This window comes from Pelodiscus sinensis, chromosome 3 (assembly GCF_052426305.1).
Source record: "Pelodiscus sinensis isolate ZL-2025 chromosome 3, ASM5242630v1, whole genome shotgun sequence".
Taxonomy (NCBI): domain Eukaryota; kingdom Metazoa; phylum Chordata; order Testudines; family Trionychidae; genus Pelodiscus; species Pelodiscus sinensis.
The window spans coordinates 104,422,861-104,434,909 of NC_143054.1; the positions used below are offsets into that span (position 1 = coordinate 104,422,861).

A 12,049-nucleotide genomic window follows, 5' to 3' on the forward strand; every position below is an offset into this window, starting at 1 on the left:
CAAGTTGCATGGGTCATAATTATGTGAGGCAGAAGTGCCTGTTCCTCCCCAGGCATTGTTTGTTCTGTGTTTCCACGTTCAAGGCAGTGCTGTAGTAATATGCATAGAGAACCCATGCAGAATGCTGTATGAAAAGGAGGAAATAAGTTTTCAGGGATTTCAGAAGCTGTAATTGAGTCTACTCTGCAGGAACTGCTTCAGGAGCTCGAACAACATCGGGAGCAATTCATTGCGTTGCAGAAGAGGAGCAGCAACCTGCCTCACTATGGCCCAATTGGGGAAGCAGAACATACCAATGTGTGTCAACGCTGGCAACAAGTTGAAAGCCAGTTTGCTGTATGCCAACAGATGCAATTCAAACCCCAGGTACGTTTTTTCCCCTCTCCTAATGGAAGGTAAACAATTGTATGCTGTAATGCTGCAGGACAGAAACATAAATAAAAAGAACCATTTAAGTGAAATCCAGACGTTTGGACAGAGCGTTCTGGCATGTACACTGCAATAATTTGTAGCATCCTTCATGCACTGCTGCGGAGGTAGATGCAGAACCACAGCATGGACTTGATGCAGCTTAGTGGCCTTGCATGATTTCAAGGCATCTGTTTATTCCCAGTCTTCTTCCACTGCTGAGGAAAGATCTGCAAAGAGAGAGGCTCTGAGTTTGGCAGATGATCTCAAGAAACTCCCCATTCCTTCTGCAGCAGAAGCACACAAGTTTACAAGTCCAGGGAGAGGAGTTGTGTGGCTGCAGAAGAAAGAGCTGGTCCTTTGTCTTCAGAATTAAATTGCTAAAGTTGGTGAAGTAATAAAGCATGTGAACAAAGTGAACATCTAAGGACACTTTGAAAATGGTAGCATGCACATGTACTACTTCTCAATTTTCTGCATCTGATACTACAATGAGCATGTGCACCAATGTTGTCTTTTTCTAGCAGTGCCTATGAGCTATTGTGATGATATATCAAAGGCCAGTGCTGATATATATGATATGATAGAAGTCTACAAAATCATGATGGGTATGGAGAAACTTAATAAGGAAGTGCAAGAACTAGGGGATCATGAAATGACTACAATAGGCAGTCAGTTTAAAATAAACAAAGTATTTCTTCAAACAATGCACAGTTGATCTTTTGAACTCCTTACCGGAGGATCTTGTGAAGGCCAAGACCATGGCAGAGTTCAGAAAAGAACGAGGTGAATTCATGGAGGATCGTTCCTTCAGTGTTTATTAGCCGGATGTGCAGGAATGGTGTCTCTTGCCTTTGTTTGCCAGAAACTGGGGCTGGGCAAGAGGGTGTGGATCACAAGACCTGTCCGTTTCCTCTGGACCACCTAGTATTGGCCACAGTTGGAACACAGGATACTGGGCTACATGAACCTTTGGTTTAATCCAGTATGGCAATTCTTATTATTTTAAGCCCCTATATGTGTGTCTCAGAGCAGTGTAGCCTAGTGGCTAGGGTCAGTAAAAATGGGTGTTGGTTCCCTCGTGGGTTTGGTGAAGAGGGAGTAAGGGGAGCCAGGTCCGCCCTCTCCACCAGATCCCAACCCAGGGCCCTATTGGCAGTGGAGTGGTCCACCACTGGACTTTCAGGAATCCCAATGAAGCACGCTGAGCTCCCAGAGTATAATTCTTCCTACCAGACTCTTCCATGTAGTCCTCTCCCTGTCTTCCCTCCATACTGGGGGCTTCTCCTGCAGCCCCTTGCTGACTGGCCTCCATGGCTGGATCCATCGGCGGTGCCTCTTCAAGAGCTCCTGCAGCACCTACTTCCTTGACATCAGGAACTGAATCCATGGACGAGTATTTTGGAGTGAATTTGAATTTTTCTCATGGTTTATATATGGAATGGAAGACATAGGATGAAAATTTAGATGAATGCTTCTACTAAGTGTTTCTACCATCATGGTACTGTAATTGGCAGCACTACTTAGTATTAATGTTAGGAGTGATCTATTCAATATGTCTGCAAAATTCATTAGAGGCAATATTAAATTCATTACTAAAGTTACTGATGTTCTCGCTACTACTGTCATTAAAAAGAACACATTTTAGAAGATTATACTCTGCATCAGTTTACTCACCCGTGCCCCCCACTCCCTATCTGCAGTCTTCTAACAAATTACCTAGTGTGAGGCTGTAGTGTGTTATAAAAGTACAAGTGGAATGAGCATCAAAGTGGAATTCAAGTAGAACACAGGTTCTCCAGGTACTTCATCAAGCTGACACCAACTTTTACGTATAAGGGAGAACTCTTCTATCTCCTCACCAGATGGCTTAGCAAAGAAATTGATCAAAACACAACGGAACTTGCAATCAGTATAGATGTCTGATACTTATGTGCCATCATGCAGTGTTGTCAACTCATTTGCCTCATGTAACCATGGTAATGTGTTAAACATACACCAAGTGAAGCAGTGAATGATCACTACAATATTTTAGATTGTATAGTTGATGTTAAATCTCTGGTGTTTTCAGAGATGGCAATACAGTGTCTGTTAATAAGTGTTTGCAACAGGAAATCATTTCCAGGATTTTTTGGCTCATGGAAATTCTGTTTCAGATACCGTGATTATTGCATTTGGTGTAGCTTAAGCTACCTGTAGCTAACTTCCAGGAACCTCACCAGTAACATCTATGGCATGTGATATAGATGACATACAAATCCGAGGTGTAGCCGTGTTAGTCTATAACTGGGTCGGGGGCAGGGGGGAAGAATGGTCTTGCATAGGGATATAATAGTGTAGTTGATTTAACTGATAAGCAAAAGCTTATCGGTTAATGCTATAGACTACACATATTCCTCCCCCTCCTCCCCTTGCCGACACATTTTTTAGTGGTCTGGCTCGTGCTTGATCTGGGACCTATCCGCACCATGGCTCTGCATTTAAAGTATATTAGGAGCCAGGTGGGCAGGGATCCTGGCTCAGTTCTGGCTTGAGCCGGGTCCAGGAGCACAGCTCCTCCCTCCCCACGCAACAGGGGCTGCTGCCACCCTGCACTGCTGCCTCTGTATCAGAGGCAACCGGCACGCGAGGGGAACTGTTTTTTAAATTGTTTCCCCTTGTGACGAGCCTCCACGTGCCCCCCGTGCTGCTGCCTCTGATTCAGAGGCCGTGGTGCAGAGTGGCAGCGGGGTCCTTGGGAGTGGATGAGAGTACACTGGCTGCCGGCCCCATGCGCAGGAACTATAGAATAGTCGGCTAACTGATAAGAATTCATGAGGTTAATCGCCTATTCAATTACTTGATATTTAACATCACTAGTTCTGCAGCGCCTTAGAGACTAACGAAAATTGTAGATAGTAAAAGCTCATGATACCATCTACATTTTTTGTCAGTCTCTAGGATGTGCCATAGAAGAAAGCTACATTTTACCACCTTCAGTGCTAGGGATGTGAACGACTGAATGCTTATCGGATAGTCAACAGGCTAGTCGACTAGTTGCTTGCACCTCCCTCCCCCTTGCTGCTTCTATCAGAAAGAGGCAACAAGTGGGGGGCGGGGAGAGGGGGTGATGGGGGTTCTTCAAAGAGGCAGTGCCATGTAGAGTCTTTGAGGCATTGCCGCTTTGAAACACCGTGTGGATAATATACCCTTGTTCCCCACAGTGCTTTTGTCTTTGAAGTGTAGCAACAACCCTGGGGCTGTTGCTATACTTCAAAGGTGAAAGTGCCCTTATCAGCTAATCCAATAGTCGATGAAAATTGCGTTGGCTATTTGATTAGCCACATAATCAAAATTTTACATCCCTATTCAGTGCTTCCCTGTCTGCTATTGGGTACTCACCCACACAGATTCTTGTCTGTAGGAGTCACGTCAGATGATTCCAGAAGCTACACTCTCGTGGCTGCAAAATGAGTGGATCCTGTACGTGTACAAACAAGGCACTCAGTTGCACAATGTTTTGCCATGATATGGGAAAATGCGGTGCCAATTATGATGCTGGAAACCATGTAAGCACCTTTCAGCAATATTATTTAATACTTGCTGGGAAAGTGCTCACATGCTTTTACTTTCTGTAGGGCCTTTATCATCTCATGGAAAGATTAAGATGTATGAGAGGATATTTAAAAATACTTTTGGGAGCAAAAAGTGCCAAGAAGACTGGGAAAAAATGGTGGGATGTGTTGGAGTAAATTTACAACTCTCAGTTGTCTTTTCAGTAAAGTGCTGACAACCAGAAAAACAGAGACTATCTTCTGTATCTGTTTTTCTTGTAAACATGAGTCCAGGGAGGTAAAGTGTTGAACCTTCTGGCAAGAGGTCTGAAAATGTTGGTGTGAGAACTAAAATATCTTTTTTAAAAAGGATTACTAAAAAAATTAATTTCTGGTATGAACAGTCACAACCTTGAAGTCTCGCTGGGTAATTTGAGTTGAATAGAAGAAACTTTTTTTTTCTTGTTTTTTAATTTAGAAAATGCCTAATGTAGTAGGATTTTTTCATTTGTAACAATGGCCTTTTGTTTATCATTTTCCTTTTCCCACAGTGCATTAAATTGAGACGAATAAATAATTAAATGACCTTTTATGTTTCTGTAGCCCATCCCTGCTCTGAGGTTAAAAAGCAAGTATCCATCTGGAAGTAGGACCTCTCCCTTCCCTACTGAATACCTCGTTGAAATTAACAGAGTTTTGCTGGCCATGGCTGATGTTGAACTGTTGCTGAATGCACCAGAGCTGAACACTCATGTCTATGAGGACTTTTCTACTCAGGAAGACTCATTAAAGGTATTGCAAAATTAAGTATTGTATTGCAAAAAGAGCAGCAAATAGGGATGAAAACAAAAAAAAATTATTCAGTGGTTACACTTTTTACTTGTGTAGTAGTATCTGGTTCAAGATATAGCGTTTAGAAAATAATAAATAAATCATACTTGTGTCCTTCCTCACTGTAGCCATCGTAACTGTCAGGTGCCAGTGCATATTTTCTCTCAATTGGGAGCACTCAGATTTGAAATGGCAAGTAGAGAAGTAGTTGTTTTCTTTTAGTGAAATTTTATAGTTGTCTGTTCAAAATGTTGACTAGTACAGGGATTCCAGATATTTACATAGTGTGATCAGAATCTAAGAGGGAGCCCGGGAGAGTGGGAGGGAGAGGGACTCTAAGGCTAAGTCTAGAATGTCATGATTTTCCGCAAATGCTTTTAATGGAATAGTTTTTCCATTAAAAGCATTTGTGGAAAAGAGCGTCTAGATTGGCACGGACGCTTTTGCGCAAAAGCACTTTTTGCAGAAAAGCGTCCGTGCCAATCTAGACGCGGTTTTGCGCAAGAAAGCCCCGATCGCCATTTTTGCCGTCGGGGCTTTTTTGCACAAAACGGTTCTCAGCTGTCTACACTGGCCCTCTTGCACAAAAGCATTTGCGCAAGAGGGCTTTCTCCTGAACGGGAGAGTCATTGTATTTGCGGAAGAACACTGACAATCTTACATTAGATCGTCAGTGTTCTTGCGCAAATTCAAAGCGGCCAGTGTAGACAGCTGGCAAGTTTTTCTGCAAAAGCAGCTGCTTTTGCGGAAGAACTTGCCAGTCTAGACGCAGTCTCAGGGTATGTCTAGACTACATGCCTCTGTCAACAGAGGCATGTAAAATAGGCTACCCGACATAGTCAATGAAGCGGGGATTTAAACATCCACAGCTTCATGAAAATAAAAATGGCTGCCGCGCTGTGCCAGCTCACCTGATCGTCGGCACAGCACGCAAGTCAAGACGTGGATGGGTCGACAAGGAAAACCTTTAACTGCTCCCTTATGCATCGTGAACTGAGGTTTACAGGAGCAGTTGACAAAGGCTTCCTTTGTAGACCGATCTGTGTCTTGACTCGCCTGCTGTGCCGACGATCAGCTGAGCTGTCACAGTGCGGCTTTCCTGATTTGGAAAAGTATTTATTTACAGCTGAGCTTAATGCAGATATGTGTTTGAGTAAGCAACGTGCATGCTTAACCTTAAACATGAAAATATTCCCATCCCAATTCAGTAATGCACCTAAGAACGTAAGTCATCCCAACTGAAATCAATGGAACTACTCTCACAATTTGTTAATCCTTGTTTTTTACTTGCTGCGTACAATTTTTCAGAAGCACCTGAGTTTCATTTTCAGACGTGATTTAGATATTGAGAACCATTTACTTTGAAAGTTTTGAAACTTCTGAAATTTATATCTGGTTTCCTTTTATTTTTTATTTATTTTCTTGTCCCACCTATATGTCTGTCCCATGATTTTTTTTTTTTTTTTGCCATCTGATGTTCCCCATTCACTGTACAAGCTTTCTTGCTACCATGTTACTCCTACCCTCTTACCATATCTACTGTTGTAACCATGACCCCTAACAGAGGTAGGTAGGCTGACTGCTGCTTCTGCCTGTTGCCTGCTCCTTATATACATGTCCTAGTGCTGTTTTGCAAAGTGCTATAAGAGCAGCTGGAAACAAGGGGGAAAACTAGTAACGTGTGACTCACCAGCTCTTTACATACCAGTTCTCCCAGAGCATTGGGTCTGCCTCCCCCCATGCTGCTGCTTCTGTGGGAGGCAGTGGAGGGAGGGGAGGTTGCATTGTGGGAGCTGGCTTAAAAGCTGGTACCCCAAGGAAACCGGCTCTCACCTTCTCCTCTCTTGCTCCCTTCCCCGCAGCAGGGGATGGGTTGCATGTAGTCATTTTGATTAAATGATAAGCCTAGGCTTATTGGTTAATAGTGTAACCAATTACACGCTATTATCCCTAATTTAAACTACTCCATATGAGATTTCAAAGAGAGTTTTTATAAGAAGAGGAAGAAAGAGAAAAATCAACTTCAGAATATTGCAAGTGCAATCTCAGCTCAAAAGAATAAGAGAAAAAGTGAAGTTCATTCTAATGCTAATAAAATAGTACATCATGTTCCTTAACTCAAAAACCTATAAATATATATGTTATCCTCTTACAAACTTGTGGAGATGATAGATTATTAAAAAGGTGCAATTGATTTAACTTGATTTAACTAATTGTTGATTTAACTTATTCGCTGGTGATGCTCTTCCGATGACAGCTGGAGTCTTCCATTTATGGATGCTCAACTGGCAGTTTTTGAAATGTTTTTTTGAAATGACTATTGACCTTTCTTATTTCCCACTGAGGTTGACTTTACTAATGTGTTGGTGCCATCATTGTGCTTGTAGAATATAAAAGACATTTTGGACAGACTTGGGGACCAGATTGCAGTCATTCACGAGAAACAACCTGATGTTATACTGGAAGCATCTGGACCTGAATCTATTCAAATAGGAGATGCACTAACACAGCTGAATGCAGAGTGGGACAGAATTAATAGGATGTACAATGATAAGAAGTGGTAAGTCTATTTTTTTTTCTAGAAATATATTTGAATGTGAATATGGGTAAATGTTTTATGTTTGTAGAATTAGAACTTTTTTACAAAGAACTTCAGTTTAATCAGAATGTTTTCTATTTTGGTGCTGCAAAATAATTTTGAACATAATGTAATGCTCTTATTTAACACCGTCATATAAACATTTTTGTTATTTTATTAATGTGTACGAGGTTGAACGATAAGTCTGGGTTCATTGGTTAACCTGTATAATTACACACACCCATCCACCCACACCGCCCCTCTGCATCTGTATCAGAAGCAGCAGAGGGGAGGCGCGAGCCAGTGCATATGGGGAGCATTGGGGGAGCACAGAGGCAGCAATGGCCGGGAGCGGGAGGGAGACAGCTTAAAAACTTGCTCCCCGTGGGCACCAGCTCCTGCAGAGCCATCTGCACCCCCCTCCTGCGCTGCTGCCACTTATAGAGAGGCACCAATGCAGGGAGGAAGGGGGGTTTGGCAGGAGTTGACACACACAGGGAGCTGGCTTTCAAGCTGGCGTCCCATACATACCGGCTTCTGCTGAGCCAACTGCTCACCACCAGTGCTCTTCTGCCTCTGATACGACTAGGGGATGGTAGGGGAGAATGGGAGGAAGAATCCGGTGATTTCTGGGAGCTGGCTTAAAATCTGGCTTCCCATGAGCACCAGCTCCCACTTGCTGCCTGCTCCGCTGAAATTTCCAGAAGTTATATTTGTTTTTGTAAACGTGTATTTTAAAATCCCTAATAAATATTTATATAGGGGTGTGTGCGTGTGTGTGCGTGTGTGCGTTCGCATGTGTTTACATGTGTGTATGTAAAATACTATACACTGTCATGTGCACAGTACTACAATAAACAGCAATAATCTGTGAAGCTGTAAATGTTATTACATTGAAATGTGACTGTAGTAGAAAATATGGGGTGGTCACAGACGGTGTGTGTCTGTTAGAAACTGAGAATGGGCAATAGGGAAGGGATCACTTGATGATGACCTGTTTTATTCAGTCTCTTTGGAGCACCTGGCATTGGCCACTGTTGGCAGACTGAATAACCGGGCTAGATGGACCTTTGGTCTGACCTAGTATTCTTATGTTCTAAGAAATTGTTTGCAGCTGAGTGAACATTAAAGAATAAATAAACGTATAAGAAAACAGATGAAATCTCCTATGTTTTCTTTACCATGAACAATAATACATTTTCAGCTACTTTAAATTTTTCTTATTATCTAATCTTGTTAGAAATATGGTTTTTTTTAATACATGTTAAGTTTCATGTATTTTCATTCAGCAAATATGAAGGTTTGTAATTCTATTAAAAATCTTAAAACTCCTATTATTGTGTCCAAGGCTGTTTTACATTTAAAAGATAATTTAGTGGCTGTTTGTTACAGTCGATTTTCACTTACAAAACTGCTATATTTTTTAAATGCACTGACCGTTGTTATAAGTTTCCACTATGCTGTTAAATGGTGAAAATGTGCAAATGGAAACCAGGAAGCTACTGTTAAAGTAAACTGAAGGGGCCTGATGCTGCTAACATTTGCTACTAAGCACTGTGATTTCTATACTCTTCTCCCCAACCAACAAACTTTTCAGCCTTCCCAGGGCCTGCTCTTTCACCATCTCCCCAGCCTGCTTGGGACCTGCTCCCCGCAGCCACCCTCCTATCCTACCCAGACATGATCTTCCAGATACCCCTGACAGCCCATCTGGAGCCTGCTCTCTTCCCCTCCCCCCTTCCATTCTCTGGCTTCCCCCTCAGCCCACCAAGGGCCTTCTTTTCACCTCCCCAGGTCATCTGAGGCCTGCTCTTCTGCCTGCCTCACCCACAACAGATTTTCTTAACCATTTTCCTAACTGGTTTATTGAATGTAAATTAACCTCTGAAATGTATGAACTTTTAGAATTAAGTTACTGTTAAACAAGCTTTTTTACTCAGAAGTGGTCATCAGACTTGGGATTTTTAAACTAAAATACTACATAACTTTCTGATTTCTAAACTGCTATTTTTAACACTTCCCCCATATTTTTATAAATAAAAAAACACTGAGATCTGTTTCCACAGTGTGTATGGCAATAGCTATAATTTTGGTTGGTATGACTTCAAATAGCCTGGGTCCCTACGATACAAAGGCTTAAAGTATACTAACTTCCCTGTTAATACACTTTTAAAGTGGAATATAGATAACATGTTTAAGTTCATTACTCTTTTGCATTTTCACAGGTTTCAACAGACATATCAGAGTTTTCAGTGTCTGCCAAGAGGCCAAAATAGCTGAATTGTTGGCCTTTGTTTTCATTTTTACAGGTTGCAATGGCAATTTGATTTGTAATGGGATGGTTTGGCTCTTGTGCTGACCTACTCTGCTAGTTGATTTAACCCTAAAAGAAGGCTCAGTTGCAGCAGAGTACATGCTGAAGTCAGTCTCTATTCAGCCAAACATTTAAGCACGTTCTTGAGTTTCATTGTCTTCAGTTTGATTTAAGCATGTGCTTTATGTTATGCATATGTTTATTTGTCATGCTGAATAGGTATGATATAAAGCAGTGGTCTCCAGCCTTTTAAAGCACAAGCTCACTTTTTGATTTAAAGTCAGTACAGGATGTACCTGAAACCCAAATATCCCTGCCCTACCCTGCCCTTTCGCTAAGGCCCCACCCTCCTCATTCTGTGAAGATGGGGCACAGGGGAGGGGGACAGAATGATGTCAGCACCCCTGGCCTCTGTTTCCCCCAACCTGCACAACAAGCAGGAGGCTCCCAGGGGGCAGTGCTGAGGCTCTGGGCAGGATCACAGGGCAGTATGTGGAGGGGCAGCTGAAGTGCCAGCTTTTGATAGCCTCCCAGGCAAACTAGTCAGGATCACCTGTCAGAGGCTCTAAGATCTACCGGTAGATCCTGATCAACCGGTTTGTGACCACTGGTATAAAGCATGCACTTGGTTCTTCACTGAATTGGAGCCAATGCTCAGAGCTGGCCTTTGGGAAAATGGTGCTCTGGGTGAATCTGCATTTCGGTGTCCTTGGGCCTTGTGGTAGTGGTACCCCATCAGTTGCCCCTGGTCCCCCATAGGCTCCCTATTCTCCCCACCCTCCCTTCCTGCCAAGTCCTGCGCCTAATGTACCTCCCTCCTGTGCCCCTAATCCCTGCACTGTGTACCCTTCACTCCTAGCCCCTGAATCCTCCTTTGCCCCTTCGGTTAAGGGAGCTAAGGTCTGGGCTAAAAAACTTTTTTATATATAAAATATGCTCTCCAATGCACTTGATTTGGAGACTTGACCGCAGTAACGCTGGGCCCCTTGCTCTCAGTTGAAGACATAGAAGGTGAGAAGATGAGAGTTGGTGCTTTCCTTAGTGTTTGCTTTGGTTAGCTAGTTTTCAGTATTCTGATGATGTATAAAAATTATAAATGTATTTCGTGTAGTAAATTTAGTTTAGTTAGTTATAATATGGTACCTGGTGAATTTATTATGGAAAAAAATTCGAACAGTGTGCGCCATGAAAGACTCTTTCCCTGTTATGGATAGGCTCAGAGCTGTGCAGGTGACAGACATATTTCTATTTGTAGAGCCCTGCAAATTCACCGATAATTGCTTAATATCTATGGATATCTGCATCCGTGGAAGCGATATCTTACCAACTCCTGTCCCCAGAAAAGGTTGCTCTTTTTATCAATGGAGCCTTTCTGGAGCTGACAGAAAGATCTGTAGCAGACCTCTATATATCTCTGAGGCCAAGTGGGTTGACAGTATCAAATTCATTAATGAGATTTAAATAATTTTTATTACCTCATCCAATTTCTGATTTCTTGGTGGTCATGGCCACTAAGGAGTAATTTCCATCAGTCCCATTCCAAAACAAAGGATTCAAGAGACCGGATTTAAATGGTTAAAAGACTTGCCGTACCATTTTTCTTGAAAGAAGAGTGGTTAACAATGCTGGTCTCTTGTCTAAATAGATATTTATTAATTTGTCTACAATTTTAAAGTTTGTTGACATGTTGCCAGAGAAATATAAACAGTTTCTGTCTCTAGTTTCAGAGGGGGACCTCGTGGCCAGGTACATCCCTTCAGACTGCTACTGACATTGTTAATACAGCCTTGTGTTCATTGGCCATTGCAGTTGATGGAATTTCCATCGACTATTTGATTAGTCGATAAGGGCGCTTCCACTTTGAAATATAGCAACAGCCCACCTGACTCTTGCTACATTTCAAAGGTGGAAGTACCAAGCAGTGTACAAGGTACTCTTGTACATTTCAAAGATTGAAATGTTGTGTGGACTCAGAGTCTCCCACTGGCCCCAAGCTCCATGTGGTGCTTCTGTTTTGAAATGCACGTGAATCCCAGGAGGGACTCTTGTACATTTCAAAGGTGGAACATCGTCACTGCACCCATGTCCCCTCCCATGGAGCTGGAACTGGGGGAGCCGGCTTTTAAGTCAGTTCCTCCAAGCAGCCCCACCTCTTTCCCTTCCTCCCCCCTTGCTGCCTCTTTCTAACAGAGGCAGCAAGAGGGAGAAAGTGACTAGTCAATTAGTTGTGCTTACATCCCTTGTTTCCATAAGGTGCTGGTCCTGGCTACAGGTTTCTGGCATTCCCAAGTTTTACCCTTTGATGGGTCGAAATTATTTTGCAACAACACAGAGAATACAGTGTGCATACTGAAATATTCCTGGGCAGTACTTTGTACATTGGGA

The 12,049-nt window shown here is 42.5% G+C and overlaps 1 protein-coding gene across 9 annotated transcripts in view; it reads left to right on the forward strand.

The window, feature by feature from the left end:
- Nucleotides 1–12,049, forward strand: part of UTRN (utrophin) — a 559,106-nt gene that overhangs the window by 220,104 nt on the left and 326,953 nt on the right. For 8 of the 9 annotated variants that reach the window (XM_075924350.2, XM_089777288.1, XM_075924351.2 and 5 more), the window contains 3 exons: nt 190–366; nt 4,545–4,733; nt 7,160–7,332. In XM_075924350.2, the coding sequence (XP_075780465.2) occupies nt 190–366; nt 4,545–4,733; nt 7,160–7,332 (539 nt within the window). The remainder of the gene's footprint in view (nt 1–189; nt 367–4,544; nt 4,734–7,159; nt 7,333–12,049) is intronic. The other variant, XM_075924354.2, reaches the window with a different exon arrangement.